Source organism: Lichenostomus cassidix, chromosome 2, assembly GCF_008360975.1.
Source record: "Lichenostomus cassidix isolate B80296 chromosome 2, HeHo_3.0, whole genome shotgun sequence".
Taxonomy (NCBI): domain Eukaryota; kingdom Metazoa; phylum Chordata; class Aves; order Passeriformes; family Meliphagidae; genus Lichenostomus; species Lichenostomus cassidix.
Window position 1 is genome coordinate 20,612,295 of NC_139482.1, and position 13,993 is coordinate 20,626,287.

At 36.3% G+C, this 13,993-nt stretch overlaps 1 protein-coding gene across 2 annotated transcripts in view; it reads left to right on the forward strand.

Moving 5' to 3' along the window:
- The window catches only part of MINDY3 (MINDY lysine 48 deubiquitinase 3), a 51,428-nt gene that overhangs the window by 18,105 nt on the left and 19,330 nt on the right, over positions 1–13,993 (forward strand). For both annotated transcript variants that reach the window (XM_085050620.1, XM_085050621.1), the window contains 2 exons: positions 2,790–2,860; positions 5,134–5,214. In XM_085050620.1, coding sequence (XP_084906746.1) covers positions 2,790–2,860; positions 5,134–5,214 — 152 coding nt within the window. The remainder of the gene's footprint in view (positions 1–2,789; positions 2,861–5,133; positions 5,215–13,993) is intronic.

The following is a 13,993-nucleotide window of genomic DNA, read 5'->3' on the forward strand; positions in this document are numbered from 1 at the left end:
CATCTAGAAGGGTTGCAGGTGTCAAAATAACAAGGACTGAATACTGTTATATTCAGAAGTTGTGTAAAGTCACTTTAACTCCTGTTCAACTGTTTATAGAAGCAGTTTTTAATTAATAAGTAATTAAAATTATTTATAAGACATTTGAATTTTAGCAGTGATAAAAGAACATACTGGATTGTAAACTTGAGGAATTACCAAGTGTTTGCAGATTGTTCTCAGAGCACTGACTCTCACAGTATTGTATATTTTCCAAATAGGGCAGGAGCAATGAACTGGGATTGCTCTTGGCCACCGGTGGTAAAAATGCCAGTTGAAATGATCTCTTCTTTGAATATCTACATGTTCTCCTTTAAACCTTTTTTCTTATTCTAATTTCTTCTCCTGCCACAGCTATCCAGAGTGGGAAGATATGGGGAGGTAATTTTTTTTACTGCTTTTTTAGGACTGTTGTTCCTATATGCACCGTAGCAATTTCCTATGAATACAGCTAGTGCTGGAATTGCTTTCCCACGCAGTGGCAGGAATTTTTGGGATTGGCGTGGACGCTGGATGGCGCTGTGCTGATGCGGTTGGAACAGAAACGTGTTCAGAAATTTGAGTACTTTGCAAAAGTGCTTTTCCCAGCAAGAGAAGCTAACATTGTGACAAGGCGCATCTATATTCATTTTCTTAGTTGATCTTTGGTGTTATCAGATGTCCTCCAGTCATGTTTTCTTTTTGTGGGGTGACAATATTCACAGATAAACTTTGATTTTAGTGCAGCTAGTCTTCTTTTGTTTCTTTGTAAATCACCTGAGAGTAGTTTTTGCTTTTGTGTCGCTCTTCTCCGTTGGCTGATTCTAAGGAGGCATGGCTAGACCAGTGACTACAAGCTGAAGTTAACCTAGGAGCTTCCAGATACACATTCTATGTAGCTTGACTACTAACTATTCAGAGTATTCACACTGCATGGCTACTCTTGTAGCCAGCATCTCAGCTCTCTCTAGTTATCAGTCAGAGGAAAAAAGTACTTAATCACAGAATTATTTTGAATAATTTTCTGAATAGTAAATATTATTTATGTGTAACATTGTTGTTCTGTGCCCAGGCATTGGCTCCTACATCTGAAGGCCTTGTTTAGCAGAGTGAACTTTACATTGATTTTTGTTAATGGTTTTTAAGAAATATATGTGATGTGTAAAATTACTTCTCTAATGTACTGTTGCTTACTTTTGCCACTCGTTTCCTTCATTGCACATATAAATGTGCTATTTCTGTACGTTAGCTGTTCCCTAGTTTGCAGGATTCTTCACTAGTTTTTTTTTAATTGGGCCATAGCTCTCCCTCAGCTCAAAGAAAGGATGAACTGTTTCTCACTGTATGGCAATTTACAGCAACTCAGTGAGTGAGAACTCAGCAAGTCAGTGAGATAATGGGGTTTTGCAAAGGATAATCTATGCACCCCTGAAGATTTTAATTCCAAGCAAGTTGGAAGATAGTTTGTGAAAGCACGGTTTTCAGATCAAAGAATTCTACACTGCAGAGATCCTTTTAATATGTATAGCTGACACTCCAAGGAAGGAGTTGTACTTCCAGACACAAAGGTAGTGAACAAGCTCATGTTGGTAAGTTTTTTGGGTTTTGATTTTCAGAATTGGATGTATGCAGACTTTTGCTTAAGAGTAGAGGGAAGAGTCAAACCATATAATAACTGTTATGCACTGTTGAAAAATTCTGTCAGGTAAACTTGAAGGTGGTGAAAGGAGTATGGCATGCCTGGTGCTGTGAGTTCCAATGAAATACAGGGTTGACTGCTGCAAATCCAGAAACCTTTTAAATTTGGAATGGTTTCTTTACTTGTTCTGGTCCTGAGGCTTTAGCCCATGGATAAAGACATCAGTTTTATGCCGTTGTACAAACATGACTGATGTTAAAAATTATAGTTGAGACTTAGTGTTTTAGAGGGAACTTTAAAATATGAAATTCAGTGTTCACTGAAAAAAAGAAAATCCAGATCTTCTGAAATTAATTATAGTGTGTGTTTCCAGGTATGTGCTGCTCTTGTTAGACAGTGTTTGGGGAACTAACAGAGTTGTTCCAAGCAGACAGTACTTGGAACTCTTGAGACGACATATGTGAAAGCCCAGAGATTTTTCCAAATGCATATAATTAGTTTTGAAGCTTGAATTTTGAAGTACATTCTCATTCTTTATTAGAGGACCTCAAGTAAGTCTCTTCCAATCAGTAGTACATAAATATTTCAGCTATTCCTGCCAGCTGTGTGTGAGAGCTCTATGATACATTAAGTGGAAGTCACTATGGAAAATCAAATTAGTTTTTCTGCTAACAAAACTGTTATTTGAAAAAATGTGCTTTATTATTCAGAATGTGAAATTATTAAGATAAATATGGACAAGAAAAAAGAAGGGGAGAGGAAGAAACATTTGTATATGCATATATATGGGCTTTTCTCCTCTTCAAGATAGCTGTTTTCCTTAGATTTTTCTAAGAATAATTGTGGCGTAAGTTGCAAGTACTTCATCTCCTCCGAAATCAAACAGGTTTTGAAAATAGGCTATCAATAGGAAGCTTACAAAACCATGAGTCTGGATCTCATTTTATATCGAGAGAAACTATTAAACCATTAAACCTTTACCATTTTTGACTGTACCTTGATTATTTGCCTTTGTTACTAAAACTGCATAACTTAAAATCATTTTTTGACCAATTTTGAAAGTAAGAAGAAATGGCTTAAAATAGGTTTTGCTGATTTTTCATGAATAAATTTTGTGTTTTATTTTGAACAGAACTTCTTGGCATACACAAACAGGCAACAGTAGGCTTTTTGACATTGATGGAATCTCTGAGATATTGTAAGGTAAGCTGTTTCCTACATAATTTAAAAGTTTTCTTTCACTAAGGTGTTGTGGACTTTTTTAACAGTATTAGTGAAAGCTTTACTGTGTACTATTGGAGATATCAAGGAACTTTCAAATAATATCCAGATTCAAACAGACTAATGTTTTAAGACATATATGATAAAATTGTTAAATGCACCTTATTGAATTGTTATTTGATGCTGTTTAAATTAGAACTTTATTGCACCAATTGCTAGGTAGAAGCTTATGTTTTTACTAAAATAACTCTTAATGAAAGTTATGTAGATGGTTATAAAACTGAAAGTCACAAAGGGGTTTGCTGTTGTGAGTGTTACAGTTTTACTGATCTCCTTTTATACTATCTCTGTCTTCCATTTAAAATAAATATCTGTAAGTAAAAATTGTAAAACTATTAAGCAAATTTAGTCTAAATATAATATATTCAAGATTTTAAAGGTATTTTATGTATTTATCTCTGAACATTTGAAAGTAGTTGATGTGCACCTTAGTCCATATTGTTTGTTCCTGTTGTGACAGAATTTCTTGATTTCAGGTTTTTATTTGAGAAATTTTGTGCTTTACTCTTATGGTTTAACTCCAGCCAGCAGCCAAGTCCCACACACCTGCTCACTTGCTCCCCCAGCAGCAGGATCAGAGAGAGAATTAGAAGATTTAAATCTGGAAAACTCATGGGTCGAGATAAAGGCAGTTTAATAGGGGAAGCAAAGCCGCATACACAAGCAAAGCAAAATAAGTAATTAATTACTGCTTCCCATGGGCAGGCAGGTGTTCAGCCATCTCAGCAGGATTCCATCACATATGATGGTTACTTGGGAAGACAAACACAGTCACTCAAAACACCCCCCATTCCTCCTTCTTCCCTCCCACTTTATATGCTGAGCATGATGCCATTTGGTCTGGAATGTCCCTTTGGTCACTGTGTCACTTCTGGCTTCATCTCCTCCCACGCACCCCCATCTCCCTGGCCAGTATGACAGTACAAAATGCAGATAAGGCCTTGGCTTTGTGTAAGCTCTGCTCAGCATCAACAAAAACATCTCTCTATTATCAACCCTGTTTTCAGCACAAATCCAAAACACAGCCCCATACTTCCCACTTTCAGGAAAATGAACTCTATTCCATTCCAAACAAGCACATTTCACTCCTTTATGCCATACCATTTATGTCATGCTCTGGTCCCACACTATTCACTAAAACCTCATTAACCATCACCCTCCTTCCCACCCTTTGATATTAAATGTATCTGTCATTCCCTTAGTCTGACCACCCCTACTGAATGTCCATACAATGTCCACAAAACATCCTTTGAAGTCATTTGGTCCATGACTTTGGGCTCCATGTGGTGGTCACTCAGGATAGAGAAGGGTGCTGCATGGAGTTGAGCACCAAAGCCTGCTCAGGTTGGGTCACTGCTGCACTGCAACTGCTTCTTGTAAGGCTTCTCCTCCACTGATTCAGTGATTTCTGTTACAGTAATTCCTTTAACATGCAATTCAAATCATGGCTTACAACAAATTAAAGACATCCATTACAAACTCCACCTCTTGGACCTTTTGGGCCAGGCTGTCTGGTTTAACATTGCAATGAACTCCTCTGCTTATTCCCAGCCTGGCTGCAGCAATGCTATAGCCCACCATTATTATAGTCCATGTCCCAGTCTTGCATTGGCTGCAGGGGGACAGGCTGTTTCACCATGGTCTTCACCACGGGCTGCAAGGGAATCTACTTCCCCTGTTACAGCATGGGGTCCCACTCATGGGAGACAGCCCTCCCTGAACTTACCCAGTGTGGGTCTCCTGTGGGATCACAGGTCCTGGCTGTTTTACAAATACTGCATTTGAAACAGCATTAATACTCTTTAATTCCAAAACCTTTTTGTTCTTTGCTTCCTCTTCAATCTCTATTGAATTCCTTTAGCTTAGCTCACAGTTAAAGAGGATAATGTACTTGACAGAATGTTGGTGTATTGACTGTAACTGGCTGTCCCTTCAATGTCAATTCTGAATTAATTAATCCAAAACCAGCTAATAAGTCAAGTGGACTTTTACCTCATTTAGCATGTGATTATGGTATTGTTAAGCTCAGGAGTACTTGTGTGCAACTTAAGAGACTTATGTCATTTTATTGAACATTTTATATCAATGGAGTCCCAACTGTTCTGAAAACTAACTGATTTCTTGTTAACTTGGCCCCTAACTAGATGACCTTTCTGGGTTTGCATTGTGTTTCTGATTTTGTCGTACCTTTTTAGGTTGGCTCCTATCTGAAATCTCCAAAATTTCCCATTTGGATACTTGGTAGTGAAACGCACCTCACAGTCTTCTTTGCCAAGGTATGTTAGATGTGGTTTTGGTAACCGCAGGCACATACTCAGGACAGAAATTCAAAGTGCAGATCTTGCTACAATGTGAGTTTTATGTGGCTTTAATACAAAAACGTAGTCACTAGACCTTTTAATTAAGCTTTCCCTTGAAGGCAGAGTTGATCACATACTTCAGCAATAGCTCATAAATCTCAGTGAAGTCTTTCCTTTTTAGCTTAATTTATTGGGCTGGTGGTAGTTTATGCTTTGGAACACCATGCTTGGGATAAGTACTATCTTAAATTTCTATAGTGCAAGTAAGAGTTAGGTAGTAGTTTCATCTCCCTGACAGTACTTCCACAATTTTTAATCTCTAGTTGGTTGTTCTAGATTAAAAATAGATCTCAGAACTCTTACAATAATTTTTGATATATCTTCTGTCAGGTATCTACTGTACCCTGTGAAACATAAAATGCTTTTGGGAGAACTCTCAGTTTAAAATCTTAGAACAGATTTTCCAAGGAGACAATTTCTGTTTCTTTAGTTGAAGATTGTAAGTTGTTTTCTGTAGATTTTATTTTTACAGAACACTTGCTTCAGATTAAAAATGTCATTGAAACTCTGAGTGGCATCTACAAGTATATTTATTGGTACTTATTAGAAGTTAACTTCCCTATACCTAATATCTTAATAATGAATTAGAATTTTAGTTATAAATCTTGAAAACAAATACTAGAACATATGACAAAGATAAAGCTGTAAATTCTCGAGCTGTTGAATTTCCTTAATTAAAATTTTTACCTAGTCTTTAAAAAGAAAACACAAATGCTAAGATTTTTCTTATTAAAAAACAATCACCCACAATATATTGAAAGTTTATGTGTATTAGTATTTATTTACTTTTAAACTTCATTTTTAAAAAATACTTTGATTAGCGAGTGTTAAACATTGATTTTTTTTTTTTCAAATTTTGAATCCCTAATGCCTGATAAATACTCCTCCCTATTCCATGAACATATTCTCCTTTGGGTGTTTGTTTCCTGCTTTACTCTCTCCCCAGTTTTTCCTAGTAAAGCTTTATTATTTCAATTTTGAAATTTTATCCACAGTTTTTCTGAAGGATGCCATCAAAGTCAGTACCTTGTCATATAGGCACCAGTCTGATGCAGACAGGTATAATCACTCTGTTATGCCAGTCCACTGTTTCTATCACAGTGTTATTACAGCTAATGTTTAGTGCCTACAGGGACCATTTCCAAACAGAAATCCATTTCTAATGCTCTTTCTTTTAGGGTGTTGAAAGCTGTGTCCTGGGTTTAGAGTAACTGGGTATCAATATCTGGTGTGTCCAATAGGTTCTCCTTTCTTCACTGAGCTTCACTTAGGTTGTGGAAGACTTCAGCTTGTGATTAATAAAAAGCAGAATAAAGAACTGACATGATCTTGGTAAAGAATTTCTTAGGGTGTTTTTTTTTTTTGTTGTTAATATTAAGCAAAGCAGGAGCTAACGGTGTGTAAAAGGTCTTAGTTTTTGAATGTGCATGTCTAACCTCACCCTTTCTAAAGTAGCAGTTGTTGAGCATTTCAGGTGGAGCAGAGATGTGAGCTAGAGTGGAAATACAAATTGTGTTCTCAAACCATTATTGTATCAATTGAAACTCCGTGCCAAAAACTACAAGACAAAAACTGAATTCGTTGCCAATGGTTAATCAGCAAGTTGTTCAAGTAGCATGTGTAGTTGTGTAGATGGTGTTTGATGCTGAGGCTGTAGCTTCTAGTTTGATGGTGAGTTTGGTTACATGAGAAAGAAATTTTCAGAATGGAAAGAGAAAAATGAACTGTGGAGCCAAAACCATTGCAGATTAAGTTCAAAAATACCAAGTAAGTTTTAATTCTTTCGAGCTGCATATATCTCACAGGAGCATAAAGCCTTATTTTTAAATAGCATAATGTAAGGCAATTATTAAGCAGAACAGTGGTCACTTTTGTCATTAGCTGAGTAATTTGGTGTAGAAATTTAGAAACGGCAATCTTCCTAGGCTACTGTTGCTATAGACAACTAGAATGGAAAAATCAGGGAGCAGAACAGAATCCTCATTGGTATCTTTGGGACTTTTCTTGAGCATGGAGGTTCAACAAAAGGTTTTACTCAAATTCTGCATACTACCCTACTTAAAGAAAGCTGGCTGCTGTTCTTTAGTACTCAGATGCTTGACTCAGATTTTTTTACATTTGGTGAATGATAAAACATTGTTCTCCTATCAGTGGAATGAACAATAAACCACTGCACTTCTGTCTCAGAACATTTTGATTTAAATATTGTAGACTTTTGTTGCTGTCTGCCAGAATATATTTGCACTACTCTGAATGTGGACCTTTCTTTTGTAGCTTTGACTGTGAGAAATATTTTATTTTGCAAAATAAAAAAGTCTATTCATAGCTGCCATTCTAAAACTTTGTATATTTTCAATGGATTTTAATGAGCGAAATGCAGCACAGTGTCTTTGCCCGAAGGTCACATAGCTTAAAATGAAAATAAATTAATTAAAGTAGGTAATTGGGTTTAAGCTCTCTGGTAATTGCTGCTGCATGAAATAGCCTTAAACAGAGACAGTTGAGTCAATTCCTAATTCTAAGAGAAGTCTACAGTGAGTCAGTGGTTTCTCCTGTTACTAAAATGATGTTTTATTCTACCTGCATGGTCTTCGCATCTTGATGGTCATTGCATTTCTGTACATGCTCAGTAAGTTATTAGCATCATTTTAGTACAGAGATTTGGAGAGAAATAACTATTTTCTTCATTGAAACAGCAATTTTGATTGAAGCACATTTTATTGGAGACAATATCAGTAGTTTTGTTGTCTGGGGCTTAGCCAACCTGTCATCAGCCAAATTAGTATTTGTAGTTAGATCTTGTGGAAAGAAGTAGAACCCAGAAATATCTTAAATGAAACCTCATAAATTCATTTCTAAGGTAGACTGTCTTGTTTTGCAGAGGAGTAAATGATGAAGTCAGAAAGGACATGCGAATATCTGTATTAGCCAAATAGGTCTCCAGAATTCTGATACTTATGTGTATCAGATTTGGAAAATCTTTTGTGAATCGTTTAGCAGGGGACACAAATCCTAGCAAGGAACCATAAATAATACCATCATATTTTTTTTCTTCACAACTGTGTGACTGTAAAGTCAGAAAACTGCTTAACGCTCAGCAGTCCAAATTTAACATTTTTGAAAAAATAAGTGTGGCTGTTACTCTCAGTGGTCATGGACTGTGCATTTGCAACAAGGTAGATTTTTGCGTGAAAAAGTGAGTATGTATATTCTTCATAGGCTACTAAATCTAAGCAGCCATGATTTCTGCCTCTCCATGCCCACCCTTCTTCTCAGTGAATAGAAGAACTTTCAAATGGCTTCAGTCCAAAATAGCAAACAAGGAGGCTTTCATCTGGCACACTGAGTTTGCCTGTGTGCTCTGTCAGACAGTGTGAAGGCAAATATGTGGTGTTGCAAATGTCCTCGAAAAATCAGCTTTACCATTACAGTCTTTCTGTATTTTTTTCCTCTTTTATTGTAGGGATAAGAGAGAATAGAAGTGGTGCAGCTCTAAATAAGGCTGTGATGTTCTGGATGAAATGTTTTATGGGCACTTCTTAATTATTTTTATAATACTTATGTATCAAAAGTTATGATAAGCTGAGACAATTCAGAACTTCTAGGATTGTCAAAGTGTGGTCAGACAGTGTACGAAAGAATACTAACATGTTGAAATGTTATGCAGAATATAACAAGAAAATGTTCCAGTGCAAAGAATAGGAAGAGTAACAGCAGGTTAATAGGTACTTTCTAAGTACTCTCCACTGACATGCAAATCCATATGGTGTAGAAGTTTGAATTTAGACTCTTTGAAAGGGAAAAGACAGCATGGAATGAATTTCTGGGGACTTCAGGTGATTGTAACTGTTGTGGGGACACTTCAGCTATGTAAGTTTTTAAAAAATTCCCTTAGTTTGTTTCTAGGTCTTGGAGCACACAGGCCACAACAGAATTGGCTATCCATTTTCAATTACAGCGTTGTAACATTTCTAGACTTGAAGGGTCAGATAAGCAGAGAAAACTCTGAGAGAGTTTTCTGAGAGATCCAAATAAGTTACACATTGCTGCTTTTGAACGAAAATGTCCTGTCCTGGTCTCCTGGATGCACGTTGGTTTCGGATTACTTTTTTTTTTTTTTTTTTTTTTACTTTGATCACTGTAACCTGTTCTATGTATCCTCAGGGCCTTTCTTCTGCATCCTTGATAGAATTGTCTCTCAGAAGAAAGAACATTCACTTCCCTTCCTAAACAATCTTTTTCATCAGAGTTCAACTGAGGGGCACCTTAACAAACACTGACACTGCTATAGGAGAGCCTTAATTTGGGTCAGTGGTGTTTACCAGGACTGAGGGCTGAGGAGGAGTGTTACTTGTACAGTGTTTAAGCTCAGAACACCAACAGAGATTGTCAGTGGTCATGAAATAAAACAAGATGCATGTGTGAAAATTTAATCATCATTAGTATGTGTTAACAACTTTGGTTTCTACAAAAGTAACCTATGTGTGTCCTTTAACTTAAGAACTCTTCTGATTTGGAAAGGTAGTGAAAAATATCTATGCACTTCCTTTTGTTTTTTGCTCCCACGACCAGTGAATGCAGGTGATCAAATTTTGAACAAGTATTTCATCAGAGATGAAATTTCATCAGAGATGAAATTAAAATCACATTTTGAAGATTCCACTTCAGGAAATGTTTGCAAAGCATGTGGATTGAGAGTCTTTAGTTTTCAAGAGTAAGAGGAATTGGTTCTGGTTGGAACAGTCTGCACACATAATGGAAAAGATATATATATATATATATATGAGGCAACTGCAGAAATTGTTTCTGGGCTTAAAGTAAGGTTCACATTTTCTGTGTGCTGTGTAGGAGCAGGGAGGCAGATACTGCTCTGTTTTTGAAAATAGCTCTCACCTGACTAAATCAGCATTGAATCTCCAAATATTTCTATTGGCTGTTAATTTTGGAGCTCCTTTCTGCAGGAAGAGAGCCCTTTTCAAAATGAATGTTAACGGAGGGTGTTTCCTGTGGCAATTGTGGGCTCCCAAAAAGAAGTGAAGTTACTCTACTGGTTGGTTTAGGATTTTGTAGTGTAAATGATATTGCTAAATGAATTTAAGTTGTTCTGAACAACACAGCAGTTCATAAGTTCATAAGTAATTCCAAATGATTTTTCTAATAGAAGGTCCAACTTTGAGGTCTCATTGTTGGCAGGGGACACCTCAAAATAAGATACTTCTGAAAGGTACTACCCTACTCTAGCTTTGTGACATCACAGAGCCTAACTGTGAAACCTTGTTCTGCTCTTTGTGGGTCTACTCCAGTTTTATTTGCAAATGAATTTGTTCCTACTACAGATATGTGCTCCTTTTTGTGAACAGATGCTTCTGGACAGTTTGTTTATTGTTTGTTTGGAAGGTTTTCTGTGGGAGAACTTGTGCTTTTTATATTTATGTCAGTGATTTTCACACCAGCATTTATCAAGCAACTTTTAGATTTTGTCTAAGTTTTTCATTCTAGTAAAAGAGACTCTATATGTGATGTAACAGGGTGTAGTGGTATAATTCTTTCTAGTGAAACCAGTTAATAAAATCAATTTACCCAAAGTCACGGTGTTTTTATCTTCACTGAAGAAAACTGGAGCATTGTGATTTATGAAGTCTGTATTTCTTTTCTTTTCTTTTTTTTTTTATTTAATTAGAAATGTTGTTTTGGTTTTAAGTGGAGGTGGCTGTCATGAGAAACTTTAGCCATCATATAGTTTTTAGCTTTACTCGGGAGAAATATTTGTTTCATTTTGTTTTCCTATTTCCCACATTGTTTGAGTGAGCAGCCAGTTCTGATAGCTGCTAGGAAATACCAGATCTCTCTGTCTGCTCATAATTTTTGATGGTCTCTACTTCAGCTTTAATAAGAGAATTTTTAAATAATGGACAAAGAAAAGCTCCTCTGAGTGGCTATAGTCACTGAAAAAAGTTTATCCTAAAATGTTACACATTTTGATACTACTCTGTTGTCAGGTAGATGAGAGCATGCCTTTGTGCTGACTCTGGGCACGCTGTTTCCAAGCCTAGATGAAAACGTGTAAAATGAGGAGTGGGGAGTAGTTCTAGCAGTTCCAATAGAAACTTTCAATCCACCAACATCTAGAGACAAAAACTGAAAATAAAACACTACTACTTGTTGTATGAGATACTCTTTGAAATGAACGATGGAAGGGTGAGAGAATGAAGGATAGAAAGCCAGTGCAATAAGAAAACCTTTTCTTGATCCACAAATCAAAAATGAAGGAATTTCACACAAACTGCTAAGCTCTCAATTTGGTGTATTGTAGGAGCACTTCTGAATGAGAAAACTTACAAAGAAATTATGTCTAAACAATGACCACGAATATCACATTAAACATTTTTAGGAAAAATGTCTCCTTAATCATTTCAAGTCTATTTTAAATACAACCAGTAAGAAAAGTGATTCTAGAGGACATCTATCAATTTACTTTTCCAACTTCCTAGCTCCCTTCAAAGTGTGTGCTCTGTTTACTTTCTGCTTGCTCGGTTGCATTTCAGTTGGTTAAGAAATAAACTTTTGTCTGATTTTTAAAATTAATAGTAGGTTGTGGGAATGTACTTGAGGCTAATGGGTAGTCATCTCCTTGAGACAGTATTTTGGCAGTAAGCTGACAGATACATTGAACAGGAGCTAGCTCTGTGTTTAGTGGAAAGCTTGTAGTGGTGAACATGTCAAACACCTGTTGTGCAAAATGCACTGAGCAGTATAGAAACGGTGGGTCATTTACAGCCTGTTTGTAGGCAGTGCTGTCCCAAGGAGTACATTTTCCTTTTCCTCATATTCGAATGGATGCCTTTCATATGTGAACTGAAACTGGGGGCTGGAAGGTAACAAATCGGCTCCTACCTCATAGGAGAACTTACTGGTATCTGGAAGGAATTGCAGCCTCTTGTCTCTGGAAGGAGGAGGTTACGTGCAACATCTAATTTGCATGTACATTAGCCTACCAAAGACTGATTTTTAAAAAAACACATTTTAGTTGTTTCATTCTTTTTGATAGTATATGCGGAGTGGTTTGCAAATAGTAAATACATCCAAGAAATTGCTAAGTGCAATTTTATAATTAATAAGTCAATGTCACATAGATTCTGAAAGTGAAGGTACTGGATAGAAACAAAGGCTGAAGATTTGTATCACTCTGTATCCCTTTTAGGTATGAAACCAATATTGGTTCCAGCTATATTTGATACAATAGCAAAGACGTAGGGCCTGAGTCATCACATGATGGGTAAATAATTTTGGGATTGAAATTTGGATTAATAGACATACTAGCTCATCATTGAAATACAATTAATAAATTGATACAGTTTTTTATTAGTATTGAAGTATTTAAATAATAATCAAATTGATATTTAACAAAACACTGCATTATAAAAATGGTATTTATCATTCCAAATCAAGTGAAAAGCAGAATACTGATAGCTTTTTCCTCCATCATTTGCTTCTTCCACTAGTCAGGTGTCCTAACCTTTCCACATACAAGTCCCACTTAATTCTTCCACAATTACTTCATTTTCAGCTGTACTAAATAGAAAAATACTGTTTATGCTATTGCTCAGATAGCAGTGCAGTAGTATACAGCCATCCATTAAGAGCTCACCTGAAGTTTTCTTAAACATTCCTTTTGTTGCTTGTGTATTCTGTTATTTTTTTTTCCTCCTGGTCACCAAACATTTCCACCTCATGCAATGCATTAACATTTACCACTTGATTCTGCATTTGACATATGTTATGTTTGCAGCTATTACAGTCTGTTCATAATATTCTGAAATTATGTATTGTTTATAAATATGTTTTTGCATAATTGATTCACAGACACCTTCCCTCTGCGGTCATTGCCATGGAATATTATATGGCATAACTTGGAACACTTCCAGTGTCTGATAGCTTCCAGGCTGGGAATGAATTAATGCTTAGTTCACAGTAGATCTTGGCCTGAAAAATAAAACTCTTTTTCATAAGCCTTTTTCTCATTTGTGTGTTTATGCCTTGGCTTTTTAGTGTTCAAAATGATTTTACACTTTAGCTTTCTGCATGTGTTTGGATATAATACTCTCCTTTTTATTTGAACCCCTCTGGATAGTGGAGCAAGTATTATTCCACCCTAAGCAATTTGTAGTTCATGCAGTATTTGTGATTAAATGGAGGGGAGAAGCATAAACTTCTTGTTTTCCGTGAAGATCTTCTGAAGTCTTAACCCAAAAGCTTTGACTTTAATAGGTTTAGTGCATTTTCATTTCCTGCTAGTTTACAAGTCATTGTATAGCACACGGTTAAGAAGAAGACATTAGCTTTATTAGTAGTTAATCTGGCATCAAGTGAAGAATAGAAGGAAGGGTGTTAGTTACAAGCTGTAGAACACTCCTTTCCAGAAGTTCTGTAGATGCAGTGCTATGCTCCAGTGTTCACACCAGGCTTTGGCACAATGGTGTATTTATGAAGGAGATAAGCAGAGGAAAAGATGCTGTTCTAGTCATAAGGTGCAACCTCAGCACGTGGAGAGGGGAAAAAAGGCGAGTTTAGTTTCCTTTTTTTTTTCCCCAAAACCGTATGTATGCATGATTGTCAGTTCCTAAACCAGAGCAGGTCAGTAAATAAACCAATTTAGGACAGCCAGTAGTATATTCTACTATAGTCAGGGGTTATC